Genomic DNA, 14,248 nt, shown 5'->3' with positions numbered 1-14,248 from the left:
CACCCTCACCCTACACATCTTCAGAAAGACCCTCAAGACCTTGCTCTTCAACTGACCGGAGCTGCTCCCACCCTCCTCTAGCGCCTTGAGACCCTCACAGGTGAGTAGCGCGCTTAATAATTCCCTGATTGATTGATTGGCTCTGTGCCCGCATCAGTAATACGGGGTGGCCGCAGCGCCAAAGTGATTCCCTCATTTGCATGGGGTCATATGATATGGCTGGCGCTACATGCGCTCCAGCGCTATCAGTATTACAGAAGGGGACGCATAAGTGGCTGCTGCCCCTTCTGTAATACTATTGTGCCCTGTGGGCGCACATGCCCATCGCACCCCCGGGACATAATGTATAATATGGCCCCTGGACTTGAAAAATTGTTTGTATTATCTATTGAAAAAAAATAATATTGCAGTGGCTTTGACCTTTACCCAACGTCTTCATTTCTGTTTGATCTGGAAGCGGATGAGAGGACTTGCCAACTACACTGACTGAAAGAAAAGATTTATTTATTTCTATCTGGTGAATTTGCATAAACTCTTCACCATGACTAGTGTCTGATCTCTATATGCCCTCGACCTAGCTATCCTACATTGCCATAATGGGACCACAGAGGTGGACGACCATAGTGCAACACAGACACAGATGAAAATTTCCTTTGTATGTGGAGCGTTTTGGAAGCATGGTTTGGGATTTGACTAGTTTTTGTTCGCGGGGTTGCTTCGCTTCCATAACACCCCCCCCCCCCCGCGGATATTTCAATAGACTGTGGAAATGGCGTAATCTATAGACGTGTGACTTCGTGTTTTGTGAAAACATTCCTTACCCTTAACGGTCTGCGGATGTAAAATATTTGTTATTTCTTAAGATTTGTGCTATAAACCCTGGATTTTACACCCAGTTGCAATTATTGTACGATCCTGCATTCTTGCACTCCTCCTGGTGAAAACTGTTGCCAGGTTTTTTGATGGGGCATAATTTGGGCTGAAGAATGGGGCTAGAGGAGTTGGAATGCCACATTGTAGGACTTATTTGATTGAGAGCAAAGATGGTTCACCGCACTTTAATTGAGAAAGTATTCTTTTCCAGCTACAAATTAACATTTGTAGGACATGGTGGGTAAGAAAGCGTGTGGGTTCTACACATTGCACACCACCCTGGATTTCCCGCAGCCTCTAGTTTTTATAAATGTTTGGGATTAGCAGGTAGTTGTCTCAAAGCCCAGAACTGTGGACATCTCAACCAATATATTTGTCTGATTAATCACATTTGTAGGCCACCCTCCCTTCTATATGATATCCCCAACCACACTTGTTGGAGTACCATCTTCATCAGAAGGATGGAAATACAGAATGCTAGAATATATGCCTCTATAAGATGTCTGTAAGGCTCGTAAATCTTTTAGGCTTGTAACTTTGAGGCACTAGTGTTTTTTTTCACTAAAGTGTGAGATTTGCAAGACATTATTAATATGAAATTGTGGCACAGGGCTCATAACTCCGAGATCCTTGGCCTCCCTGTGTCTTTTAACCCCTTCGCTGCTAGGCCTTTTCCCCTCCTGTGCTAAGCCTTTTTTGGGCTATTTGGGGTAGTGCGCGCTTAGGCCCCTGTAACTTTCTGACCACATTAGGTATCCACGCCAAATTTGCGTCCTTTTCTTCCAACATCATGGGGATTCTAAAGGTACCCAGGGTTTGTGGATTCTCCTAGAGGGTTCCCAGAAATTAGTCAAAATACAGCAACATTTTGGTTTTTTTGTGAAAAATGGGGAAAACTGGCTGCAAATGAAAGCGTCTGGGTTTTTCTCTGCAAATGATATCAAAGGGTTTGTGGGGCTGAAATCACAATTTCTCCAGCTTTTAGGGAATGACAGATTTTTGTCAGAAATCCAACATTTTTTACACAGTTTTGACATTTTTCTGGGACATACCCTATTTTTGCTATTTTTTGTGCTTTCAACCTCCTTCCAGATAATGGTAGAAATGGGTAGAAAAGCAATAATGGATCCTGGAAAGCTATACATTTTTGAAAAGTAGACAAAATTCTGAATTCAGCAAGGGGTCATTTGTGTAGATCCATCAAGGTTTCTTTATAGAAACTAACAGGTAAATATAGGAAAAATTAAAAATTTGTTGAAAAAAGCAGCCTTTTGAGTCAACGTTTTCACCTGTAACTTCTTCGAATTATGACATCTCTTTGAAAGCAATGTACCGTTACATCCGGTGGACCTTCCTGGTTGTGGGGATATATAGGACTTTTAGGTTCACCAAGAGCCCAACGAACCCAGAGTAAGAAACTGAGCAGCATTTTGTAATGGTTTTTTTTTTGTTCCGGGTATATAGCAATTATTGTGGGAAAATGTGTACATGGAAAAATCGGTATGAAAGACACCTATGTATTTCTGAAATGGGAACAAATTACAGAGTTTAGAAACAGTGCATATTTGGACATTTTCGAAATTGGGAATACTCATACCTGCATGACAATTATTGGTCATTTTTCAAAATGACTTTTTTTTTTTTACACAATGTCTTTCATTTGGAAGGGAGAAATGCATCAAAAATCAATAGGTAATAGTTGCTTTACAAATCTGAACTACCCTAAGTCTCCCGATAAAAATGGTACCTCACTTGTGTGGGTAGGTATAGTGCCCACAACAGGAAGTGGCTCAAAACCTAAGGTGAACACACCACATTTTCACACTGAAAATTTACACCTTTTTTGCAAAGAGTCTAGCTGTAGTTTTTGAACCCTAGCCCTGCCGGCACCTAGGGAAACCTAGCAAACCTATACATTTTTGAAAACTAGACACCCAGGGGAATCCAGGATGGGGTGACTTGACTGCCTCCCACCATGGTCTGTTACCCAGAATCCCTTGCAAACGTAAAAAATTGACCAAAAAAACACATTTTCCCCACTTTTCTGTGATGGAAAGTTCTGGAATCTGCGTGGATCCACAAATTTCCACCCACCCCGCATTCCCCAAAGTCCTACGAGAAAAATGGTACCTCACTTGTGCGGGTCGGCATAGTGCCCGCGACAGGAAATGGCGCTAAACGCAACGTGGTCACACCTCAATTTTGCAGTGAAAAATGACCCCTTTTTGGCAAAGTGACTAGCTGTAGTTTTTGAACCCTAGCCCTGCCAGCACCTAGGGAAACCTAGCAAACCTATACATTTTTGAAAACTAGACACCCAGGGGAATCCAGGATGGGGTGACTTGACTGCCTCCCACCATGGTCTGTTACCCAGAATCCCTTGCAAACGTAAAAAATTTACAAAAAAAACACATTTTCCCCACATTTCTGTGATGGAAAGTTCTGGAATCTGCGTGGATCCACAAATTTCCACCCACCCTGCGTTCCCCAAAGTCCTACGAGAAAAATGGCACCTCACTTGTGCGGGTCGGCCTAGTGCCTGCGACAGGAAACGGCGCAAAACGCAACGTGGTCACACCTCAATTTTGCAGTGAAAAATGACCCTTTTTTGGCAAAGTGACTAGCTGTAGTTTTTGAACCCTAGCCCTGCCGGCACCTAGGGAAACCTAGCAAACCTATACATTTTTGAAAACTAGACACCCGGCGGCTTCCAGGGAGGTATGGCTTGCGTGGATCCCCCAACGTTTCCTTACCCAGAATCCCCTGCAAACCTCAATTTTTGCTGAAAAAATCATTTTTTTCACATATTTTGGGGTTGGAAAGTTGTGGCATCACCGGGCTCACACAAATTTACCACCACCCAGCGTTCCCCAAGGTCTCCTGGTAAAAATGGTGCCTCACTTGTGTAGGAGGCCCAAGTACCCGCGGCAGGCAAGGGCCCAAAACGTAGTGAGGTGACATCAAAATGGGCTATCACAAAACCACCTGGTTTTGCAAGGGGGGGCACTTTGGTTTTTGACCCGGTCCTCGGCGGCCATCTAGGGAAACCTACCAAACCCACACATTTCTGAAAACTAGACACCCGGTGGCTTCCAGGGAGGTATGGCTTGCGTGGATCCCCCAACGTTTCCTTACCCAGAATCCCCTGCAAACCTCAATTTTAGCTGAAAAAATCCCTTTTTTCACACATTTTGGGGTGGGAAAGTTGTGGCATCACCGGGCTCACACAAATTTACCACCACCCAGCGTTCCCCCAGGTCTCCCGGTAAAAATGGTGCCTCACTTGTGTGGGAGGCCCAAGTACCCGTGGCAGGCAAGGGCCCAAAACGTAGTGAGATGACATCAAAATGGCCTATCGCCAAACCACCGGGTTTTGCAAGGGGGGTCACTTTGGTTTTTGACCCGGTGCTCGGCGGCCATCTAGGGAAACCTACCAAACCCACACATTTCTGAAAACTAGACACCCGGCGGCTTCCAGGGAGGTATGGCTTGCGTGGATCCCCCAACGTTTCCTTACCCAGAATCCCCTGCACACCTCAATTTTAGCTGAAAAAATCACTTTTTTCACACATTTTGGGGTGGGAAAGTTGTGGCATCACCGGGCTCACACAAATTTACCACCGCCCAGCGTTCCCCCAGGTCTCCCGGTAAAAATGGTGCCTCACTTGTGTGGGAGGCCCAAGTACCCGCGGCAGGCTAGGGCCCAAAACGTAGTGAGGCGACATTTGGGATAGGCAATGTTGATGTCGCCTCACTACGTTTTGGGCCCTTGCCTGCCGCGGGTACTTGGGCCTCCCACACAAGTGAGGCACCATTTTTACCGGGAGACCTGGGGGAACGCTGGGTGGTGGTAAATTTGTGAGAGCCCGGTGATGCCACAACTTTACCACCCCAAAATGTGTGAAAAAAGGGATTTTTTCAGCTAAAATTGAGGTTTGCAGGGGATTCTGCGTAAGGAAACGTTGGGGGATCCACGCCAGCCATACCTCCCTGGAAGCCGCCGGGTGTCTAGTTTTCAGAAATGTGTGGGTTTGGTAGGTTTCCCTAGATGGCCGCCGAGCACCGGGTCAAAAACCAAAGTGACCCCCCCTTGCAAAACCCGGTGGTTTGGTGATAGGCCATTTTGATGTCACCTCACTACGTTTTGGGCCCTTGCCTGCCGCAGGTACTTGGGCCTCCCACACAAGTGAGGCACCATTTTTACCGGGAGACCTGGGGGAACGCTGGGTGGTGGTAAATTTGTGTGAGCCCGGTGATGCCACAACTTTCCCACCCCAAAATGTGTGAAAAAAGTGATTTTTTCAGCTAAAATTGAGGTTTGCAGGGGATTCTGGGTAAGGAAACGTTGGGGGATCCACACCAGCCATACCTCCCTGGAAGCCGCCGGGTGTCTAGTTTTCAGAAATGCATGGGTTTGGTAGGTTTCCGTAGATGGCCGCTGAGCACCGGGCCAAAAACCAAAGTGACGCCCCTTGCAAAACCAGATTAACTATTGTTCCTACAGCGTGAGAATTTTGGAATAAAATTGCAAAGAAAATGTGGCAGACATTTTGAGGTTCGCAGGACATTGGGGATAAAAAAAACTTTTTGAATTCACAAGAGAGACATCACCATGAACTCCCATGGGTTTTCGACAATATCTACAGTTGGTGGGTTATTCTTACATGGAAAGTGTACCTTGGCAGAGAAACTAAAGATGAAGATTGCTGCACAACCATCTATTCCTCAAACACACACACACATACTGGTTGGATTTGGCACGAGGGTGAGTCATGGTTCAGTGTATTAAATTTTATCAACTAGAGCTTTCACAAAAATGAAATGCACTGTCAATAATTAAATTCACAAAAAACCAAACCAATGACTCGCAGCTCGTGAGCTGTAAAGCCACGTCCAGGCACCAACCACTTTACAGGCCATTCACACACCTTTCATACGTGATACAAACAAGACCATTCGCACCACCAGGTACAAAAGCAACACAGTACAAAATTCACCAAAAAGGGACAAGGTACACCCTGCTTCAGAAAGATAAATATTACTGCACAGCCATCTAATCCGCAAGCACACACACATACTGGTTGGTTTTGGCACGAGGGTGAGTGATGGCTCAGTAGATACAATTGTATTAGCAAGTGATTTCACAAAACATGAAATGCACTGGTAATAATTGAAAGGGCGAGAAACTGAACCATTGACTCACAGCTCGTGAGCTGTAAAGCCACGACAAGGCACCAACCTCTTTACAGGCCATTCATACACCTTTCATACGTGTGAGACATACAAAACCATTCACACCGCCAGCCGCGGGCCCATCACATAACAAAACTCACACCAGCACACAGCGCCATTCAAGGGCCCATCACTTTCAAACGCCCACAATCCACACACAACAACTACACATGCTGATGGATTGCGTGGCGTGGCACTCAGCTAGCAATGTGTGTAGTGACTAGCAGAAAGTCACTACTCACACACAGCCAGCCGAGCTCCAGTCCACACACACCGCTAGCAGAGCGCCAGTCCACACACACCGCTAGCAGAGCGCCAGTCCAGGCACACCTCCAGCCAAGCGCCAGTCCAGGCACACCGCCAGCCAAGCGCCAGTCCAGGCACACCGCCAGCCAATCGCCAGTCCAGGCACACCGCCAGCCAATCGCCAATCCACGCACACCGCCAGTCAAGCTCCAGTCCAGGGACACCTCCAGCCAAGCACCAGTCCGCACACACCACCAGTCCACGCACACCGCCAGCCAAGTACCAGTCCACGCACACCGCCAGCCAAGCACCATTCCACGCACACCGCCTGCCAAGCTCCAGTCCACGCACACCACCAGCCAAGCTCCAGTCCACGGACTCCACCAGCCAAGCACCAGTCCGCACACACCACCAGTCCACGCACACCAACTGCCAAGCTCCAGTCCACGGACACCACCAGCCAGGCATCAGTCCGCACACACCACCAGTCCACGCACACCGCCAGCCAAGTACCAGTCCACGCACACCGCCAGCCAAGCACCATTCCACGCACACCGCCAGCCAAGCTCCAGTCCACGCACACCACCAGCCGCGCACCAGTCCACGCACACCGCCAGTCCATGCACACCGCCAGTCCACGCACACCGCCAGCCAAGCACCATTCCACGCACACCACCAACCAAGTGCCAGTCCACACACACCAACAGCCAAGCGCAAGCCTACACACACCGCCATCACATTTAGGATTTTTTTAGAAAAAAATAAAAACACAAACAAATCGCAAATAGATACAAATCTTCTAACAGAAAATCAGCAACTAAATACATTGCACTAACACCAACCTTGAAACAGAATCAAATTATCCAAAGAATACAGACCAGGCAGTTCACTTTACCACTCATGAATGCTCCCAATAATTATTTCGCGTGTGGTACGCTCTAAAACAAGCAGGGAGACACAGTGCAGGATGATAAGGACAGTCGGGGCAGTACATACGACTCTCCTTCCGCGTACCTCTTCGCCAACAGACTCTACATCTCCTACTGGGAAAATCTTTTGAGGGTGTGGGAGGAATGTGATCTGGAAAGTGGCGATCTTTCAATCTAGCAACATCCTCCACCACTCCAACTCTAGGAACACTTGCCTGTTCCACTACAACAAGGCTGCCTATTACAGACTCCTGAAACTTAGCAAAAGTCATCTTTAACTCAGGGCAAGATTCCTGGGACACAACAAAAGCATTAAACATTGCCAAGTGGAAAAGATGGATAGCCAACTTCTTGTACCAAATGTAAGCCTTACGAAGAGCAGTGTAAGGTTCCAACCTCTGATCTACTCTGTCAACACCACCCATGTGCCTATTATAGTCTAAAATGCACACAGGTTTGCGCGCTTCAGCGACCTGACCCCACACAGTCACAGGTGCAGTGCTTTCATCATGGATGATAGTCAGCATGTAGACATCTCTCCTGTATGAAAACTTCACAGCAAGAAGCTCCTGGCAACGCAACGCAACGCACTGCACTGTCCCCGCACAAGCTTTTGACAAACAAGTTCTTTTGGGAAACCTTTACGGTTAGAGCGGATTGTGCCACAAGCAACAGTGTCCACTTTGGCCAATTCCCTGAACAACCGCACACCAGTGTAGAAGTTATCTACATATAAATGGTGGCCTTTGTTAAAAAATCCTCTACCAAGTTCCCAAACAATTTTCTCAGTCACTCCAAAAGTGGACGGACAACCAGGGAGGTTAATCCTAGATTCCTTACCAGTGTACACCCTGAAATTAGACACATATCCAGTCCTACTGTCGCACAGCATATACAGCTTTATTCCATAGCGTGCCCTCTTACTAGGAATGTATTGCCTAAAAACCAAGCGGCCCTTGAACAACACCAAAGACTCATCCACTGCAATTTCTTTCCCAGGGGCATAAATCTCAGAAAATCGATCAACAAAGTGATCAAGGACAGGCCTAATCCTAAAAAGACGGTCACAATCGGGGTGATCTCGTGGCAACGCTAAACCATTATCAACAAAATGCATCATCCGAAGCAGAAGCAAATACCTGTCACGACTCATGACTGCCGGAAAAAGAGACGTTGCCATCAAGGGACTGCTAGACCAATATGAAGCCATTGATGGCTTCCTTAGCAAGCCCATCAACAAAGTTAAACCCAAGAACTTCTTCATCTCTTCAAGATTTGTGGGAGTCCACCGGGTAGCTCTAGAGTGTGGCTTAAGACTGGCACTGTTGTCCCTCAAAAACTGTTCGGCATACAAATTAGTCTGCTCAACAATCTCTGCCAAAAACACATCGTCCATAAACAACTGAAAAAAATTTACCGGCAAAAAGTTTTCAGTATTCACTCTAGACCCTGGAACACCAGTAAACTCTGGCAATGCCGGCTGCACCATGCCAGGGGCAACCCAGAGGTCATCACTTTCAAAGGGAAGCCTTGCAGCCCCAGCCTGCAGCCCAGATGCCTCTTGCCGCACTACACCAACGGGAAGCCTTGCAGCTGCAGGCTGCAGCCCAGAAGCCTCTTGCGGCACTACACCAACGGGAAGCCTTGCAGCCCCAGGCTGCAGCCCAGATGCCTCTTGCTGCACTATCGGCACATCAGTCTCCTCCCCTAACACAGGCACTTCATCCGCACTAAGAGTATCTTCATCATCCGATGACTCCATACGGAGAGAAAACTCACTGCCAGAATCGTCCCCTGCCTCATCTCCCTCAGATGCAGAGTCAGTCTCTGAACCATGTTCAGAGGAAGACTCAAACAGCAAACCAACCTGCTGAGCAGTAATCCTGCGGCTAGCCATTATACTTACTAAGATAAACAAGTCAACAACAACCAACAATGTGCAAACCAAGTAAGTAAAGAAATGTGTACCTTTATCACAAAGATCAATGTACTCAAAAACTATACAATTCAATTACAAGAGACAGCTGCACTCACCAGAAACCAACTCTGCAGTGACACAGAACAAACCAACGATATCCAACTAGAAAGAAGAAAAAAAAAAAATTACTCACAAGACAACAAAATACACATCGAGCACCAATGCAAAAAGTTTTTGACACTCAAAAAACAAACATACTGCTATTATTACACCATTTGCAAAAACAATTCATGCAGAGAAATCAAACACATTTACATTGTACAAAAAAAAGTCTTTTACCAAGCTACACAAACAGCAGAACCACCAGTAACAAAACGGCAAACTGCAAACTGAAAAGAGCAAACGCCTTCACCTAGAACAAAAAAGTAAAAAATAAACATTACAATTGCAATTCACAAAACATACAACAATAAACATTATAACATGCTATGTCACTACCCAAATGGTCAATCGGGTTGTGTGCCAGGTGGGGCAGAAAACAGCAGGAAAAAAAAGGCTACTCTGTCCCGGGGCGGGTGGGCCAAATACATATTATAAAAAATTGCACCCTGGAAGCAAGGGGTCACTTCTATTTTTATTTACACTAATTCCCTGGTGTCTAGTGGGCTTTTCTGCCCCCCCTGGGACCAGAAACGGCTACACAAAAGACCGATCTGCCCCCAGGGGGGGCAGAAAAGTCTTGAAAAAAATTTGGCCCCCCAGGAAGCGACCCTTTCCCAAGGGGTCGCTTCCTTTACGCAAATAAATAACATCCCTGGTGTCTAGTGGGCTCTTCTGCCCCCCCTGGGACCAGAAACGGCTACACAAAAGACCGATCTATCCCCAGGGGGGGCAGAAAAGTCTTGAAAAATATTTGAGCCCCCAGGAAGCGACCCTTGCCCAAGGGGTCGCTTCCTACAATAACAAACACATCCCTGGGGCAGAAAAATCTTCAATAAAAATTGGGGGCCCGGGAAAGCGACCCTTGCCCAAGGGGTCGCTTCCTACAATATGAAACAGATCCCTGGTGTCTAGTGGGCTCTTCTGCCCCCCCTGGGAGCGGAAACGGCAAAAAAACTAAACAGATCTGCCCCCAGAGGGGGCAGAAAAGTCTTCATAAAAATTGGGGGCCCAGGAAGCGACCCTTGCCCAAGGGGTCGCTTCCTACACTATCCGACAGATCCCGGATGTCTAGTGGGCTCTTCTGCCCCCCCTGGGAGCAGAAACGGCCAAAAAAATTCAACCGATCTGCCCCCAGAGGGGGCAGAAAAGTCTTGCTGACATACTGGGGGCCTAGGAAGCGACCCTTGCCCAAGGGGTCGCTTCCTTTATCACAAAAACGCATCCCTGGTGCCTAGTGGTGGCATTCCTGCAGCACGATCGCGACGCTGTGCGCGATCGTGCTGCAGGAATGCACTGTATTGAGACATCAGGGGAGAGGAAATACTCTTTCCTCTCCCCCGATGCCTCAATACTTTGAAAATCACCGCCGCGGCCCCCGCGTTCCCACCGGAGAGCTCCACATACCTCTTCATGCTGCTGGGACGCCTGGAAGCAAATGGCTTCCGGGCGTCCCAGCGCTTCCTGATGACGTTGGCGCGCGCTGACGTCACCAGGAAGCGTGGGGGGGCTCGGGGGTGGCAGCGGAAACTCTTCCGCTGCCATCCCCCTCGGTGGGGGCACGATCGATGCCCCGGGGGGGAGCGCCAGCGCTTCCCCCAGGGGCTGTGCTCATGACGGAGCGGTTCCTTCATAAGCACAGCCCAACCGATGTTCATGACAGAACCGCTCCGTCATGAGCATCAAAGGGGTTAAATGTCTATAATTGGTAGGTGTCCACAAGTGATAGATGCTCCCAACACCAAAAACTGTAAGTATTCCTCTGGTAAGATTTCTCTGACAAATTTGCCACGAAAATGCACTTCCCTGGTCTCAGTTTCATTCTTTCTCTACCATATGATATTCCCATCAACCGGAATGGGTGACTTATTTTTCCGCGGATGGTAGGCAGTTTTCTGTTGACCTCATGACACATGCTCAAATTCTCTAAAATGTTTCCCACCAAAATGCCCTAATCATATTTGTAGTTTTGACCCATTCTATTCCTGGCTGGTATGCTGATCGATAAGTAGTGTACTGAACAGGTAAAGTGTATGTTGCTGAGGTAAGGGAGGCAGGATTATTGGACGTTTGCAGCAATTTTTACTTTTAAGTTTGTAGACCATTACGGAAAGGAGAAGTTGATGGGATCAATGCATGTCGCACTTCTTTAAACACCTATCTGTCTCTACTTTAATATTTTTTTTTTTGAATTGGTAGATTTTCTGGGTTACAAGCGGCCCCAGCATAAAATGTGCAGGCGTCCCCCTTGAGAAATCTAAAAGATACCCACATAGCCAGAAGGTATGCCTATCCATACATGTGGAGTACTATTTTAATCGCTCGAAGTATTGGAGCACAGGATTGTGTGGGACTTTTACCACTCGTTTCAAATTTTATGTTGAATGGCTCATAAATATTAACAAATAGTGTTTTTGGCAGTTGGGCATTATGAGCATGAAAATATTGTTCTTACAACCTGTTAAAATTTCTGTTTTCTGTAGGAATCTACATCTCCAGTGGTTTCACCTCAGCAGTCTCCACCCACCTCACCACATACATGGAGGAAGCACAGTCGTCATTCCAGTGGAGGGAATAATGAGCGCCCAGTCACTGGTTCTGGTCCTTTCTGGACACCATACAATGAAACACAACCAGGTATACTTGCAGTGTTTTGTGATCCAAAAAGAAAACAATGCAATGTTGTAAGTGTCAATCTAATTTCTTATACATATATTTTCAATCAGCAGAGCAAGTGAGATTTAGCTTTAGTAAATCGATTATCAAAATGGATGTAATCGGAGAGCTTCAAATATATTTATATCCGCGCTCAAAGGGGCTCCTGAGTGTCACAATTCCATGTCACTAAGTAGCAGGAATGTGATTGGAAGGCCCGATCTGCTTGTACACTAAAAGGGAGCACCTTCTCAGTATCAGTTCGCCATTTTTAGGTCTCGCTGGCGTTGCAGCGCGAAGCGCTGCCGCCAACGAGAAACTATTGTTGCCGTGATGCCTCTCAAGGGAGACAGACCGGGGCACGGGCAGCGATCGGGGTCTGTGGACACGCTTCTGAGACGCGCACACGCACACACACAGACACACGCGCGCGCACACACCCTGCCGCTGCCGACCCCCCCCTCACCGCGGCTGCCTAACTCGCGCGCGCACACACCTCGCCACCGAGATGCCTCTCAAGGGAGACAGACCGAAGCCGCACTGTTCGAAATTTACAGATTATATTGGCATTGTCAGCAAATGGAAGCTTGCGGGTGAACGATAGGGTATGGGGGGGGGGATTAGTCTCTGCACTATGTGGTGCACACTGGAGATTAGTAAATTATATAACGATGGTGTGGGTATAGGATGGCTATGGGTACACACCCTTTAAAATTAGTGTTGCGTACAGTACGATTGCATGTGCACACCCTCTTATTATTATGGTGAAACTACACTGCACAGCGATGCAACGCGAAGCGCTGCCGCCAACGAGAACTATTGTTGCCGTGATGCCTCTCAAGGAAGACAGACCGGGGCACGCACAGCGATCGGGGTCTGTGGACGCGCTTCTGAGACGCGCTTGCGCACACGCACACACACAGACGCGTGCGCACACACCCCGCCGCTGCCGACCCCCCTCACCGCATCCGCGACTGCCTAGCGCGCGTGCACACACCTCGCCACTGAGATGCCTCTCAAGGGAGACAGACCGAAGCCGCACTGTTCGAAATTTACAGATTATATTGGCATTGTCAGCAAATGGCAGCTTGCGGGTGAACAATAGGGTATGGGGGGGATTAGTCTCTGCACTATGTGGTGTATAATGGAGATTAGTAAATTATATAACGATGGTGTGGATATAGGATGGCCATGGGTACACACCCTTTAAAATTAGTGTTACGTACAGTATGATTGCATGTGCACACCCTCTTATTATTATGGTGAAACTACACTGCACAACCTTTATTTTCATGTACGAATAGACATGCGCACAACCTATATTATGTATGCTGGTACTATATGTTAATCTTAAAAATAATAGTTCAAAATGCACAAAAGAAATGCACCGATGCCTTTTCTTCCGGATGAGTAGGCAAAATCATGAAGCGACGGCAGGCTCTTGCAACACGCATGGAACTTGCGTGGAGTAAACAAAACCATGTCACCTCGCTACAGAAACAACTGAGATTTTGGAAAGCGGCTGCACGACGGAGAGAATATTCTGGCCACAAAACAGGATTACACACAACTGTCCCATATGACTGCAGCTGCTCCACTGAAGACCACTCCCAGCGATGACCCCCCACACTCATCACGCCGCCCCTAAGACACACAGCCGCGCCACTCCCACCATTACAGTCTCTGTCTCTCCTCACCTGCTGTCACCCTGCAGCGGCGGCTCTTGCAGACGGCCACTGCACACCTCCATCGCCGCAGCCGGTCACTGCTGCACCAGCCGCTCTCCTTCACTCCCAATCCATAGCAGCTGCCTAGCTGGCCCAGCCTCGTAGGTGTCCCGCCCCCACTTCCGGCTTCCGGGAACGAACGAACTACAGCTCCCGGCGTACCTTGGGTCTACAGCTTCCGGCGCACACTGCGAGTGCTGCCTGCGAGCTCATCAGGCCCCGTCCACTGCCTGCAGATGTTGGTAACGTTAAGGAGAATAAAATAAATCTTTAGAGTTGGACGAGCTAACAAATAAACAGGGGTAGCAGAGGCACGGATCGGTTCTGGCTCCGAGAGTCAGTGCACAAGCCGAGTCTTTAAAATATTTGGCCTTGTAATAGGGTGACCAGATTCTCAAAACAACAAGCATTTGCAATGCAATAGGTCTCGCAGTTACACGAGTTAAAGCTATTGGCATTGTAAATGACAATGCCTTTTATTTATGTTTTGAAAACGAAAACAAAAATAA

At 47.7% G+C, this 14,248-nt stretch overlaps 1 protein-coding gene across 20 annotated transcripts in view; it reads left to right on the top strand.

Annotated features, from left to right (window-relative positions):
- Window positions 1–14,248, top strand: part of REPS1 (RALBP1 associated Eps domain containing 1) — an 894,243-nt gene that overhangs the window by 153,478 nt on the left and 726,517 nt on the right. For all 20 annotated transcript variants that reach the window (XM_085612456.1, XM_085612466.1, XM_085612457.1 and 17 more), the window contains one exon: window positions 11,841–11,994. In XM_085612456.1, the coding sequence (XP_085468582.1) occupies window positions 11,841–11,994 (154 nt within the window). The remainder of the gene's footprint in view (window positions 1–11,840; window positions 11,995–14,248) is intronic.

This window comes from Triturus cristatus, chromosome 6 (genome assembly GCF_964204655.1).
Source record: "Triturus cristatus chromosome 6, aTriCri1.1, whole genome shotgun sequence".
NCBI lineage: Eukaryota > Metazoa > Chordata > Amphibia > Caudata > Salamandridae > Triturus > Triturus cristatus.
This window is presented reverse-complemented; position numbering and strand designations above follow the sequence as displayed.